This window comes from Sciurus carolinensis, chromosome 1, assembly GCF_902686445.1.
Source record: "Sciurus carolinensis chromosome 1, mSciCar1.2, whole genome shotgun sequence".
In the NCBI taxonomy this organism is placed as follows: domain Eukaryota; kingdom Metazoa; phylum Chordata; class Mammalia; order Rodentia; family Sciuridae; genus Sciurus; species Sciurus carolinensis.
Window position 1 is genome coordinate 61,574,398 of NC_062213.1, and position 15,836 is coordinate 61,590,233.

Genomic DNA, 15,836 nt, shown 5'->3' on the forward strand with positions numbered 1-15,836 from the left:
TACCAGGCTCTGGGATAGATGACACAGAAAAATGGTGAGCAAAAACACATAGTCCCTGCTCTGTGAAGATTACAGTCTAGTGGGACAGAAAGATAATAAATAATCATACAGATTATCGGGCGTTCTGCCATGGAGACCACTAGAGGTCACCATATCCACTAGATCCATCTACAATAATAGACCCCCAAATTTATAGCTGGGCATGTGGCAGCCAAAATAAAGGCTACTTTTCCCAGCCTCCCTTACAGCTGAGTGTAGCCATGTGACTAAGGTCTGATCAGTTAGTGATAAATAAAACTATTAAGTGCAGTCCCCGGGTCGTCCTCTTAGAAGGAATAGGTGTGTCCTACCTTTCTATGTCTCCCCTCCATTAGGGGACATGTGGATGTGACAGTAGTTCTCCCAGAGCATGCTGGTGATGAAACAACCTAGGGATGTCAGCAAAACATGGTAGAAGGATCCTGGCTTCCCAATGTTAGAGCCCCCAGTCAAGTCTTGGGCTGCTTAGACCAACGTTATATTTAAGTAAAAAAAAAGCTTCTATCATTACAGTCACTAGGGATTTCTTTCAGCAGTAGATCTATGTCTAAATAATACATGTCCTAAAAAGAAGAGAGCTCTATGAGAAACCAGAGTAAGGGATTGTGGCCTAGACTGGGGAGCGGGTGGGCTTTCCTAAGAAGTTAGACAGATAGACATTGAACTGGGCTGGAGGTTGGTATGAGTAAGAGTAGCCTGAGGGAGTCTTGTATGAAAACTGAAAGAAGACTGTGACCAAAAGCATAGAACAAGAATGTAGGGACCGGGAGCAGTGGCGCATGCCTGTAATCCCAGAGGCTTGGGAAACTGAGACAGGAGGATCACAAATTCAAGGCCAGCCTCAGCAACTTAGCAAGATCCCATCTCGAGTTTAAATAAAAAGGCCTGGAGATTTACCTCTGTGGTAGAGCACTTGCCTAGCATGCCCCAAACCCTGGGTTCAATCCTCCACTGTGGAAAAAGGGGTTGCCCCAAGAAGTGGAGTCTGCTAGAGAGCAGCAGTGTTAAATTTCTTGACCTAAGGAGTAGTTTGTGATTATTCCTTAAACTATGTGCATATGTTTCCTAGACTTTTCTAGGTCCTGCTTTGAAGGAGTTTGCCAAACATTGGCTGGGAATGTGTTGCTGATGTCTTTATGAACATTGACTCAGGTTCTTGACCACTGGGTCAATATGGACATCTTCTGTTCACCTCCCTATACCTGCATTTCACCCTTCTCCACACCCCTCCATGTTCTGGGAGGTTGGCCTGTGTGAATTAAGTCAGCCTGTTCCTCGTCCTCTAAGTCCAATGGTGCTATGATTTGAATGCATGCCCCAAAGTTCATGTGTTGGAAGCAGACTCTCCAGAGCAACAGCATTGAGATGTGGGCTCCCTGAGGACAACTGGACTCGGCCAGTGGAGAGTCCAACAGGACGTCTGAGGGAGGAAGCAGAGTGTGCACCCTCCCTGAGGGTCACCTCCAGGTGCTCTAGTTACAAAAGGAGGTAGAGGGTCTCTGCTTCTGCCAGACAGTTGCTCTCTGCGTCATGATTCCTTGCATGGTCCCTCACCCTTAACACTGTAGGCCTGGAGCCCCGCTGATACTTTCCCCAGGATCCGCACTGCTCTTCATGGCTTCCCTATACCCAGTCCACACCTCTGTAAACATTCCTTTTATTAAACTCTCCTCCAGTTATCATAACTTCAATGTGTCACCTGTTTTCTGTTGAGATCCCAACTGACACATAACAATATATCAGGGATTACAGGCATGGGCCACCACGCCTGGCTTAGCATTGGCATTTACAGTGGGCTTTGTGTTTTTATTTCCATCTGTTCCTTGCATGTTTTTATATTTATGTGGTGGTAAGGCATGAACTCCTCTTTGCCATCTAATCATTACTTGGTTCACTTTGTATCCCCTCTAAGTTCTGGACTCATGAGCTTGTGAGTGGCCCCAAAGACAGGGCCCAAATATTTTCTTGTTTGTATCCTCTGCATCCAGCACAGAGGTAGGGCACAGAATGGAACCTTTTGAGTGAATAGAGAATAATGTCTATCAAGAAACCCAGTTTTCAGGGAACAAAGATCATCACACGGTGCTCTGCCCACCTAGGCACTGCCCCTTCACACTGAAACCCCAGCAATGACTGCCAGGGATGCGAGATGCTCTTACAGCTTAGTCAGTTTGTATCATGCAAATCAAAAATTAGAAATGAAGCCAAGCCCTCAGTTTCCATTTCGAAGTAAATTTCTGTTCATAGAGAATAGCAGATTAAGGGCTGGGGATATAGCTCAGTTGGTAGAGTGCTTGCCTCGCATACACAAGGACCTGGGTTCAATCCCCAGCACCGCAAAAAAAAAAAAAAAAAAAAAAAATGGAGAATAGCAGATTAGTAGGAAGAGAGAAGGAATCCTTCAGCTTGACAGCTTGCTGACAAGTCTGTTAAAACACAGAAGATAGAAACCATTTTTCTTCTGTGCATTGAAAGTAAGTTAATGTGGTTAATTCATGAATGTTTAAATAGGATGATTAGCTCAGAGAAAAAAATTTGCTCATCTTTGAATTTTTGAAGGAAAAGAGAATTATAAGATGTCGTACATCTGCGAGCTATCCAGCATTCACTGCCCTTAGCCAAGCTCTGTTTGCTCTGCCACTTCCCCAGACATACACATCCATCTTGTTTATTGTGCAGCTTCCTTGTCTTATGTTTACTCAGGCAATTGGTCTTTGTTTTAAACATTCAAATGGTACAGCTTTAGTTTTTAATTTCATATGCCTAAATATACTCCTCAAATTAGAAAGTAAACCATTTCTATTATCGCCATTACATTTTATTAAAGACAGTTTAGAACATGCAGTGTGCCAACTAGCTATAAGAAAAGTGGAGCATTAATGCAGTACAGGAAGCAATGTGAATTAGTTCATCTCTCCAGAAAGCAATATGCACTTGTCTTTCCATGACTGATTTATTTCATGTAGCAAATGCCCTCCAGTTTCATCCATGATGTAGCACGTGGCATGATTTATTTCAGGGTTGAATAATATCCCATGGTATTAGACTGGGGATGCAACTCAGTGGTAGAGTGCTTAAATACATAAGGCCCTGAGTTTAATTTCCAGCACCACAAAAAGAAAAAGAAGAAAGGAGAAAGATGAGGAGGAGGAAGAGGAGGAGGAGGAGGGAGAGGAAGAAGGAGAAGAAGAGGAAGAAGAAGAAGAAGAAGAAGAAGAAGAAGAAGAAGAAGAAGAGAAGAAGAAGAAGAAGAAGAAGAGGAGGAGGAGGAGGAGGAGGAGGAGGAGGAGGAGGAGGAAGAAATAATTCCATTGAATGCATGTTATGGTTTAGATATTAGGTGTCTCACAAAAGAGCTTAGAGGTAAAAATGATTGAGTTATAGGAACTTTAATCTAATCAATGCATTCATCCCTGATAGGGATTAATTGGATGGTAACTGTAGACAGGTAGGGTGTGGCTGGAGGAAGTGGGTCACTGGGGGTGTGACTTTGGGGTATATATTTTGTCCATGGTGAGGGAGCTCTTTCTCTTTCTCTCTCTCTCTCCCCCCTCTCTTCCCTTCCTGGTGCCGTGTTGCCAGCTGCTTTCCTCTGTCCCCCACAACTTCTGCCACAATGTTCTGCCTTACCTCAGGCCCCAAGGAATGCAGTCGGTCATCTATGGACTGAGACCTCTGAAACTATGAGCCCCAAATAAAATTTTCCTTCTTTAAAATTGTTCTTATCAGGTCTCCAGGTCTCTTAATCACAGTGGCAAAAAAGCTGACTAAAACAATGTATAATTCACATTTTGTTTATCCATTCATCCATTAATGGACATTTTCTTCCACCTTTGGCTATTATAAAAAGTACTTCTATGAACATAGGTATGCAAATATTTCTTTGAGGTGCTCATTTAATATTTTTGAATATGTACACAAACATGGGATTGATTAATTGTATGGTATTTTTACTTTTATTTATTTATTTTAATTATCTTTTCATGTTGCTGAAGATTGAACCCAGGGCCTCACACATGCCAGGCAACTATCTGTTCACTGATCTATTCCCCAGCCCATATTTTTAACTTTTGGAGGAAAGCCACACTAATGGGTGTGAAGTGATATCTCATTGTGGTTTTGATTTATGTTTCTCTGATTACTAGTGATGTTAAGCATCTTTTCTTATGCTTCTGGCTACTTGTATATCATCTTTATAGAAATGTCTATGCAAACCTTTTGCCCATTTTTTAACCTTGCTATTTGATTTTTGTTGTTGTTGTTCAACTGTAGACATTCTGTATATATTCTGGATATTGACCCCTTATCAGATAAATAGTTTGCAAATATTTTCTCTTATTCCACAGGTTACCTTTGCACTCTGCTGATGATGTGTGATGCACAGAAGTGCTTAACTTTGATGTAGGCCCATTCATCTATGTTGTTTTTGTTAGCTGTGCTTTTGGTATCATATTGAAAAATCATTACCAAATTCAATGTCATGAAGATTTTTCCCTATTTTGCTAGCAATCTTATTCTAGTTTTAGCTCTTAAATGTACATCTTTAGTCCATTTTTAGTTATTTTCAGTGCAGGGAGGAAGGGGATTGGTGCTGGGGAATTATCCCAGGGCCTTGTACATGTTTGGCACACACCCTACCACTGAACTACATCCCTAGTCGGAATTAATGTTTGCATATGGTACAAGGTAAGGGTCTAACTTCATTCTTTTTCATGTGGATACCCAGTTTTCCTAGCATCATTTGTTGAAGAGACTGTTATTTTCCTATTGAGTGTTATTGGTACCTTTGTCAAAGATCATGTACATATACATATTATATACACAAGGGTTTATTTCTGGGCTATTTTATTGATTTGTCTATCTTTATGCCAGTACCACACTGTTTTTTGTTTTTGTTGATGTCACTGTTGTTTTTTGTTTGGTTGGTTGTTTTTTTGTTTTTGTTTTTGTTTTTTTGTGGTGCTGGGATTTGAACCCAAGGCCTTGTGCTTGCAAGGCAAGCACTCTACCAACTGAGCTATATCCCCAGTCCCTCCCACACTGTTTTGGTTATTATAACTCTGTAATATCTTTTTAAATTAGGAAATATGAGTCCTCCAACTTTGTTCTTTTTCAAAATTTTGTTTGTGCTATTTATTTATTTATACTGGGCAATGAACTCAGAACTTCATACATACTAAGCACACACTCTAGCGCTGAGTTACAGTCTTAGCCTGCAGCTTAATTTTTTCACTTGCCAACATTCCTTGGGGATTTATCAACATTAGTACATGACATCTATCTCTTTCTTTTAAATTGTTGTATAGCTGGAAGTGATGCCACATACCTGTAATCCCAACTACTCGGGAGACTGAGTCAAAGGCTCACAAATTCTGGGCCAGCCTGAGAATTGTAGTAAGATCCTGTCTCAATATTAGAAAATAATAAAAGGGCTGGGCATGTAGCTACATAGTAGATCACAGGCCTAGCATATGTAATGTTCTGGGTTCAATACCCAGAATGAATGAATAAAGAAATACATAAATTGCTGATATTGATATATATTTTTTCCAGAATGATTACCGTTTATATTGTTCCTAATTTTGACTACTTTTGATTGAGATAGGTTAAATATTCCTTCAATTTTAAGAAAGTCAAGGTACTAAGTGAATAATAATTAAATGGTCTTTAACTCATTTTAGCTGAAAATAAAAATCAACACATACATATCATAGGCAAGTTGGTGCAGAAAAATATAAGAACAAAAGATGTTAAACATAAATAATCTTGCCAAAATGATATGCATTGTGAGACAGTTTGAGGACTTATGATACAGAGCTTAAATTCTAGATCCATTCATTGTGGTGACCACAGGCAAATTACTCAGCTTCTCTAAGCTTAGTTTCATCACCTATAAAATGAAGACATAATATCCTCCTCTGGGAGTTTTTTCTGAGAATTAAGAGATAATGCTTAAGAATTGAGTGTTTAGCACTATACTATACATCTATACTATATTGTATACTATAGATTCTGTAACAAATGAATATATCTTATACTTAGTTTCTCTAGAGAAATCAGCAACTAAATTATGGTATATTCAATCAATGGAAATTTATGCAGTCACTAAAAATAATGAGGTAAATCTATATGCACTAACTTAGAAATATTTCCCAGATACGAATTAAAAATAATACGCACTAATTTCGTTTTAAAATGTGCATGTGCATATATACATGTATATAAAAGAACTAGTACAGTATGATGGATAGATAGATAGATAGACAGATAAAACAAAAGTCTAGAAGGTCACATGCCAAAATGTTAAGAATGGTTTCTGAAGAAAAAGAAGTAAAGGGAGTTTCACTTGTCCTTTTCATTTATGCCCTGTGTGAATGTGTTACAATGAAATAAATTATTTTGTAAATTTTTTTAAAAAGCTAGCAGGGTCTTTTTCCATCTCAAGATAATTCTAATTTTAAAAAGAAAAAAATTTAAATTACAGAACTGTGGTATATATACACAATGGAATATTATTCAGCCATAAAGAATAATATTATTGCATTTGCAGATAAATGGATGGAATTGGAGAATATCATGCTAAGTGAAATAAGTGAAACCCAAAAACCAAAGGCCAAATGTTTTCCCTAATAAGTGGATGATGATATATAATGGGGGTAGCGAGGTGGGGAGTGAGAGAAGAATGGAGAAATTTTAGATTATGTAGAGGGAAATGAGAGGGAGTGGGGATATGAAAAATAGTGGAATGAGACCAACATGATTACCCTGTGTACATATATGATTACAAGAATGGTATGAATCTACATCATGCACAACCATAGTAAAGAAATGGTGTACCCCATTTGTGTACAATGAATTAAAATGTAGTCTGTAAAAATTTTAAAAAAAAATTTTAAATTACAGAACTGTTTTACAAAGCCTTGAAACTTGACAACATCCACCAAAGAGCAATTTCAAACTTAAATTTTTTTAAAAAAAATAGACCATTTGAAACCTTCCAATTGTGCCCATGTTAAAGTAATAACAAGACAGGGCCACATTACTGCAGCTCTGAAGGATTTGTGAGATTGATCTGAACCTTCTGGACTCAAGGGATTGATTGCCTTAGAATAACCTTCTAGATCTCCCCTGGTTTTCTTCATTTGGACCTTCTGGTTCTTTTAAAAATTGACCACTTCAACTTTCTTTATGCAGAACAGCAATCCACATAAATCTCTCAGTCTCAGCTGCCCAGGGTCACACAAGTAAACAATTATAACTGTAGTCTTTTCTTAATTCCTAAAGGAAATCAATGATGAGAGAACAGGCTATTGCCACAAACCACAGGGTTTCCCATGATATTGTTGGGATGGTGCCATAAACTGACCAAAATATCAGAGTTGCTGTTTTTAAGATACGGGTGAATTTTGTTTGTAGATCAAGCAGAAGTTCTTCATGTCAATTTGACTTATTCACTAGAGAAGAGACAATAACTAAGAAGAATAAAGGATATGACTTTAAAATGGCTTTGGAAAGTCAGCACAAAGTAGTTGTCACTAATCACTTTATAACTTCACAAGAAAATGTACTCTTCCATGGGCAACATGGAAATCCCCAGGAATTCTTATAAAGTTCAACAAAGGGATTCATTGGAAGGTGAATTTGAAGGGGAGGGAGCAGGATGGAGATTGTGAAATTATTCCAGTGCAAGAAGTTCAGTTCTGTAAACTTTTCCTTTTTAAGTAGGACATAGGGGATGAAGTGAAATCTGAAATCAACTAAGTCATTTAGAATACTACAAAATACAGTGAATAAATTCAAAGAGCAATTATGCTGAAAAATCTAAGCTAACACTAAAAGAAAGCTTACAAAGTCAATATCAAGCAATATTTTTGTAAGTCCTTAACCCTTTATAAATAATAAAAGACCAGAAATAAACAAAACATAAAACAATGATGCCTGATTACTTTATAAATATCTTTGGAGTAGTGTTATTAATGGAAAGATGATATCTGAGTCACAGATTCAGTGAGGAGCCATTTTGGATCATTCAAACTGGGGCCAGAGAGACGTGCCTGTATCCTCAGAATACCACATCAGTCCTAGATGAAAGAAACAAGCTTGTATCTGATGAAAGCATCTCTTGCATAGGATCTTACAACACTGGTCAAGGATGGACTCTTTGATGAAGTTATATTTGAGCAGAAAATCAAATGAAAGGGATATATTGTGTAGATATGGGGGGCGGGGGATGGGGAGTACATTCCATGCTCAGGGAAAGATGACTGTAAAGGTCTGAGAAGAATAGGCTAAACATTAGAGAAGGGAAAGAAGATTGTATCACTAGAACCAAATGAAAGATGCTGAAATAGGTCACAAAGTTACAAAGGTAAACTTTTGTGAGTAGATGATGTCCAGTTTTGTGGGCCAGATTGAGAGATTTAATTCTAAGGATGCTGGAATATATCACTAGAAGGTTTGGGAAGTGAACAGGCAAGGGGAAAAGAACAGATGTCAGCAAAGACATCATGGTTTGGATCTAGAACGTTCCAGAAAGCTCATGTTAAATGAATGCAGCAATGTTCTGAGATGAAATGATTTGATTTTGAGGACTCTGACCTCATCAGTTGATTACTCCATTTGATGAATTAATAATTTGAATGGACTACTGGGTGGTAACTGTAGGCAGGTGGTATGTGGCTGGAGGAAGCAGCAAAATGGAAGTCTTGAGGTGAAACTGGATTCTCCACTTCTATTGACAGATGAGACTGGAGTTTCTCCACTTCTGCTGGCAGGTGGGGTCTGCCTAAGGTCGCAGGCCTCTGTAGCCAGAAGTGTTGCAGCTCTTAATGGCAGGCCATGCCCCCAGTATTGCAGCAGACCCCAGCAGCTCACCATCAATTTCTTCTTCTTTCTGTTTTTTTTTTTTTTTTTTTTTTTTTTTTTGCCGTGCTGGGGATTTGAACCCAGGGCCTTGTGCTTACAAGGCAAGCACTCTACCAACTGAGCTATATCCCCAGTCCCTCTTCCTGGGTTCTTATCTCCAGAATTCAAAGGATGAAATCTACCAACCAGAATGAGTGAGTGTCAAAGTAGGATTTATTGAGGATTAGAACAGGAAAAGACTTCTTGTAATGCGAGGGGACTCAACAGCAGGTTTTCACCCACCGAGTGGACTAGTCCGGGGGTTAACATAGCACATGGGTCACTACTATTGATCCAAACTTATGCTAATTGGGGTTTGGAAAAGTAATAACACTATTGGTTATATGATAGGCTGACAGATCTGACTCCATGAGAATGTTATAGACCAGACTCTAAGGGAAATGACTAAACAGACTCCATTTTGCTCTGAGATTCCATGTTATGTAGGAAATAAGCTTCTCCCATGGGAAGACCCTGCCTCTGTGCCCATCATCAATTACTTGGTATGACATGTTTAATAATATACAATGGCAACTCCTATGTAGTAAAGAATTGCTCTCTTTTGATTCCTATTGCTCCTAAACAATGTACCATGTGAACAGTGATTGTGTGGATGTTAGTAACCATTCTTTAGTTTGTACCTAGGTAAGGGTCATTTTGACCCATTTCCCCCTCTGTCGATGATCTCATGATGTTAATATGTAATTTCAAACCATAGCAACAGACACTTATGATTAATGTAATTTTTGGTATAAGAAACCCTACAACCCTGTGGTCAGGCTGTTCTCCCAATAGCCATTATTTGGGGCATTGTGTGAGACAGTCAGCTGGCCAGCTTAATAAAGACTCTCAAATTTGGACTTCTCAGTGGTGATCAGTCTGTTCTTAAGTTGCACCCCATAACAGTTAGTTCTGAATCCCATTCAAATTTGCCTTGGTTCCATTTTCTCCCAGATTGGAAGTAGGAGGTTGAAGTCATTGAATTGTGCATGCTCAGTGAGGTGTTGCGCTGCGCCCCACATGGAGTGCTTTTCTGTGGCAGGCATCCGCTCGGTGTGCAGGCCTGGCTGAGGCTGGGTGACAAGTCGGCTTGCCCCGGCTCGCTTCAGGGCTCAGACCCACAGCAGCATGATGGGCTTCCCAACTTGCTGTGGCCACCCCTCTGCCTCTTCACAGCTCCCTCACACACACACCTCTTGACAGGAAGCAGTAGGCTGGCTGCATGGCTTGGTGGCCTGGGAGCCATGTCAGTAGGTCACTAGAGGTATGGCCTGGGAGACTATATATGACCCTGGTCCCTTCCCCACTGCCCTCTCTGCTTCCTGGCTGCCATGAGTTGAACAGCTTTCCTCCACCAGGCCCTCCCACCATGATGTTTCTACAGTGAAACCAGCCAACCATGGACTGAGACCCCTGAAATCATGAACCAAATGAATCTTTCCTTGTTTAGGTTTTTCCTGTCCATTACTTAGTCACAGTGATGAGGGTATGGTATGGGTTAGAGGTTGTGATGAGATACATAGAGCCCAAAGAGAAGCAGGACTCAAGCCCAGGGCTAAGGTCAAAAGAAGAACTGCCCAGTAAGGCAGCACTGTCCCCTGCCTCACCTCCAATGACTCTCCCCCTCACCTTCTATCTTCCAGGTATACTTGTAAAGCTAGATGAGAAATCAGTCTGGAGTCAGACTGTTAGACCCAACCCCAGCTCTGACACTCAGTATGTACTATGGTTTGGATCTAGAATTCCCCCAAAGTTCATGTGTTGAAGGTTTGTGGCCCAATGTAGAAATGTTCAAAGGTGGGACTTTGGAGAAATGATTGGATCATAGCTGAATGGGCTATTGGAAGATAGAACCTACTTGGAGAAAGTAGGCCACTAGGGTGTGACTTTGAAGAGTATGTTTTAACTCTGAACCCTCCTCCCCTCATTCCCTCTCTCTGTTTCCTGGCTGAGCAATCTCCACCAGTTGCTCCTGCTGCCATTATGTTTGACTCACCTCAGGTCCAAAGCAATGGAACCAGCAAATCGTGGACTGAAACTTGAGCCAAAATAAATCTTTCCTCCTCTAAGTTAATTTTCTCAGGTATTTGTCACAGTATCAGAAAGCTAAAAACACTGGATATATAACTTGGAATTTTAATTTAATACTTTAATTTTCTGTGCTTCATCTTCTCCATCTATAAAATGATCATACTAATATCTACATCTTAGATTGTTGTGAGAATTAAATACAAAATGCCTAGAAAAGTACCCAGTAACTGATGTGATCAGCATTATTAACTGCTACCTAGTAGTATCATTACTAGGCATTTTCAACATCAGGACTATGCGTTAATTGTCTTCAGCTCTAGTCCTTGACACCAGCTCTTTCTATGCCTGAAAAATACTTTGTTAAATTAGTTCCAAGCACATCTCCCAATTCGCAGCCCCAATGTCACTCCTCCGGCAGACCTTTCTAATTCCCTAAGATGATATCTCATCTCTGCACCACTCAAGACTTCCCCTCCAGTAGTGACCCCTCATATTTTACAACAGTCACTTGTTGTTTGTGTTTCCCACTAGATTAAAAACTCTATGAAGGTAGGAATTGTGCTTGTTTATCTTTTCACCCCCATTTCTTCAAAGCTGAGCATAGAAAAAGTAGGCACTAAATACATGTTGAAGTCTATTTATCTAGTCATCTTCTGATGTTGGTGAAAATTCCACAAGGTAGAGAAGCTAGTGACCAAGCCCAGGGCTACAATATAATTTTATGGACCAAATTTTGCCTTCGTAGACACTTTTCCTCCATTGGAAATTTTTAAAATTATATTTTATAACTACCTTAGTAAAATGATGAATATAATCCAGACTGAATATGTTATTCTATATTCTGTGTGTGTGTGTGTGTGTGTGTGTGTGTGTTTTTCAGATGGGGTCTTGCTCTTGCTGTATATTGTCCAGGCTGCTCTTGGACTCCTGGGTTTAAATGGTCCTCCCACCTCAGCCTCCCAAGAAATTGGGATTCCAGGTTTGTGCCTCTGTACCTGGCTTATATTTTTATCTTGTGATGCTAAGAGAAATTAAAATTAAAACATTTTTGAGAGCCTTAGGCACTGAAACTTCTGTGCCTACTGGATAAATTGACCTGTAAGCATCAGTAATAAAAGGGTTAAAATTAGGGCTGGGGCATAGCTCAATGGTTCAGTGCACAGGAGGCCCTGGATTCAATCCCAACATTGGAAAAAAAAAAAAAAAAAGTGGGGTTTTGGGGTGGGGTCAGGAGGAGAGTTCAAAGCAACAAGGAACACAAGAAGGGAATGGGGAAAGGGCTACAATCTGAAATTAACCTGACTTCTGGGATAGGGCGGCGATGTAGCTGTGAAACAACTCTATTGCAAAAAAAATAAAGCTTTGACTCCAAACTCATTAAACCAACAAATGGAAAGTCCAGAGTACGGGACAGGATCCAGGCTTGGTTGATTCAATAACTCGACAGAATCTGCAATTCGGGTCTTGTTCTTCTGGACCTGCCATTCCTCCCTCCACAGCATCAGCTTCTTGCAGAGGCTAACTCCCTTTGTGGTCATCGGTTGAGTATCAGCAGAAACAGCACAGCATCCCTCCTTGTTTACATCCAGTGAGACAGTCCAGGAATTTTAGTCCTTCCCTTCTGATCAGTCAACTTCAGTTATATGCCTAACCTGGACAACAACAGTCCCTTGGGAATACCTCACACTGGTTATCCTAGCAAACCAAACTCCACCCTAGAGTAGAGATGTGGTGTACAGCAGAACAAAATCAGGGAACAGGAAATGTCTAATAACTCATTCCACAACTCCTGACCTCACCACTTCATGTGTATAATAAGGTAACAGGAATGGGTATGATGGCACATGTCTGTAATCCCAGCAACTTGGGAGGCTAAGGCAGGAGGATAAATTGGAATCCAGCCTCAAAAAGACTATCGCAAAATTAAAATAAAAGGGGGTAGGGATGTAACTCAGTGGTAGAGCAACCCTGGGTTCAATCTACAGTGTCACCAAAAAAAAAAAAAAAAATCAAGGGACCTTTTGATGTAAGGGAGAATCATCTTAAAGGAGACGATTTGTGGAGGATATTTTTGGGGAAAGCAATGTGCAATAACCAATAAGCCCCAAGGCCCACACTCTTTCCCTTAAGGGGTGAAAAGGAAGTAGCACCTGAGCTGAGAAACATCCAACATCAGTTACAGGGACATGGAGTAGAGCTGAGGCAGAGGGGACTATACAGGCCAAGGTCCTCAAGAGAGAAAGAGGATGGTGCAATCTAGAACAGAGAATGAGGGAGGGTACTGGGAGAAGGAATTGAAAGTGAAATGGTAGACATGACTGGCAAGCCTTCCAACCACTTCCAACTTTATCCCAAAAGAATAAGAAGCCATGGGGAGGCCTGTTTGTCTCTTTTTGCTTTGTTTTGCTTTCTTTTGCTTCATTTGTGTTGCAGTCACATGACTAGGACCTGTATTTTGAAATATCACTGAGACTGCCTTTGTAGAGAAAAGCTGGAGGAGGTCCCTGAGCAGATGCAGGAAGGCCAACAAGGAGGTTGTGGAGTTATCCAGGGCAGCATCACTGGGGATCTGCCCCAGAGTAGTGGCAGACAGATGGGGAGACGGAGTCAAGGGATTCAAGAAGTTTCCACTGCCAAGGGGGTAAAAAATATTCAGTGGCCAATAATATTACCCATGCCTTTTTTTATCTTCTGTATTTCTGATGCTTTGACATCAGGGTCTTGCTACCCCTGAAGGAACTGTTCTTTCCAGGGCTAGCTCATCCTTAGAGACAGCAATAAATCACTTGTGAGAACACCTTTCACATGGCAAACCAGCTGATCCAGAGCACGTGCACTGGCAACCACCTCCTCAGTAAGATTCTCACACTCTGGACCACTTGTCCAGAGACCAAGTACAGGGCAGCCAGGAGCCTGTGCCCCCGAGCCTGCTGAAATTATTCAAACCAGCTAATCCTAAACCTCCTGACCCTACCTTGACTGTCCTTTTCATAGAAAACAAAATAAAAGCTCTTGCCCACATGTTTCTCCTCTCTGTCAACCTCCAGACCAGCCCGGGGCTTCTCTGGGTGCCCTGGTAGCTCTGGGCAGCACATTGTACCACCTGTTTCTAGAGCTCCATAAGAAAAAAAAAGTCTTCCTTCATGACAGTCATTCCTGTATCCTCATCTTCTCCCACATCTGACTAACAGATTCCAAGTACTCTTAAAATAAGGACACTACTTTTGAAAAATAAAAATATACTCAATTTATTTTAATTGAAATGAGGGTGTGAAGTCAGAATTGGGGACAGACAGTTAGTGTAGAAATAGGGGATCGGGTCAAATCGAGGAAACAAGGCCATGGAAGTCTCTGCCTCTGGAAGTTAGAGACTGCCCCTGGGAAAATGGAATGTCAAAGATCTCTGGAGCCCATTGATTACCAAATTTACCTGCCTTTATCAAGGACTGCAACAAGGAGATAATTAAGCCCTGGACCCTTATCTGCCTGAATCACCTTGGCCCTCCCTCTGCCCACCGCTTCTCACTTTATGCAAAACCGGGCCTAATTAGGTAGGCAGGAAGTAGAGATAGGGGGAGAGAAACTGAGAACAAATGAGACCTAACCTATAAAAGATGTAGGGTGCGCTCACTTCTTGGGACTTTAAACATCAGCCATGGCCACCTTCTCCTCCCGGGAGAAGACTGTATTATACTTTTAAATAAAACCTGCTTAATATTCTTGCCTTGGCATGCTTCTCTAGTGCTCAAACTTCAACATTAGAGGGAGCAGAAATTGTCACTGGTAACGGCGGTATCAGTGGTGTGTGATGGTAAATTCAAACAAAGAGTTTTTTTCTTCAGTATGCCCAGCATGGCTTCTGCAATACATCTGTATTTGCCCTAAAACAAGGAAAAAGAAATACAAGTTACATAAAATATTAAATGCGCACTTTCTAAAGAATTTTTTTTTTTTTTTCAAAACTGCAATTGAAGCCAAGGCTGAGAATGACCTCGACATTGTGATTCTCCTGCATCAGCCTCTGAGTAGCTGGGATTACAGTTATGTGCCACAGCACCTGGCTTAAAAAGAATTTCCTTAATGTCACGTAATTAAATTGCTTATATTTTCTTCTGGTGGTGGAATCTGAACCCGGCCTCCTGCACGCTAGGCAAGTGTTCCACCACTGAGCTACACCCCAAACCCAGTTATCACTTTCTCAGTTTTCAAATGGACATGGAATATTACACGCCTTTGAAATCAGCCACTATACATTCTATTTCTTTCCCAATTAAAAGATGAGGAGTTGTGAGTGGTATCACTTGCCTGTTAATCCTAGCAACTCAGGAGTCTGAGGCAGGAGGATTGCAAGTTCCAGGCCAGCATTGGCAACTTAGGGATACCTTGCATAAAATTTTTTTTTAAAAAAATACTTAATGGAATGGAGATGTAGCTCAGTGGTAAAACACCTCTGGGTTCAATCCCTAGTATAAAAAAAGAAAAAATTGAGGATTTTTACAATTTTTAGAAAATAGCCTATGAGGTTGTCAGATATTCTGTATTTGTAACAAAATAACTAAAGAATATGTGTTAATAAAATTTATTTTCAAATAGTTGCCAGAAGTGAATATATAAAATTTCATTGCTAGTTATATGATACAAATATCAAAAATTACATTGGGGGGGTGGAAGGGGTTAGCATTAGGTTTAGGGTTAGGTTTAGGGTTAGGGATAAGGAGAGTGGTAAGAATGAAGGAAAGAAGGACTGTATAGAGGGAAAAGAGGGGTGGGAGGGGTGGGGGGGAAGGAAAAAAAAAATAAACACCATTGCCCTATGTAAACGTATGATTACACAAATGGTATGCCTTGACTCTATGTACAAA

The 15,836-nt window shown here is 40.4% G+C and overlaps 1 protein-coding gene across 1 annotated transcript in view; it reads right to left on the bottom strand.

Moving 5' to 3' along the window:
- Ly96 (lymphocyte antigen 96) overlaps positions 1-15,836 on the bottom strand; it is a 91,058-nt gene that overhangs the window by 45,773 nt on the left and 29,449 nt on the right. The window contains exon 6 of the mRNA XM_047550180.1: positions 15,401-15,437. Within this exon, the coding sequence (XP_047406136.1) occupies positions 15,401-15,437 (37 nt within the window). The remainder of the gene's footprint in view (positions 1-15,400; positions 15,438-15,836) is intronic.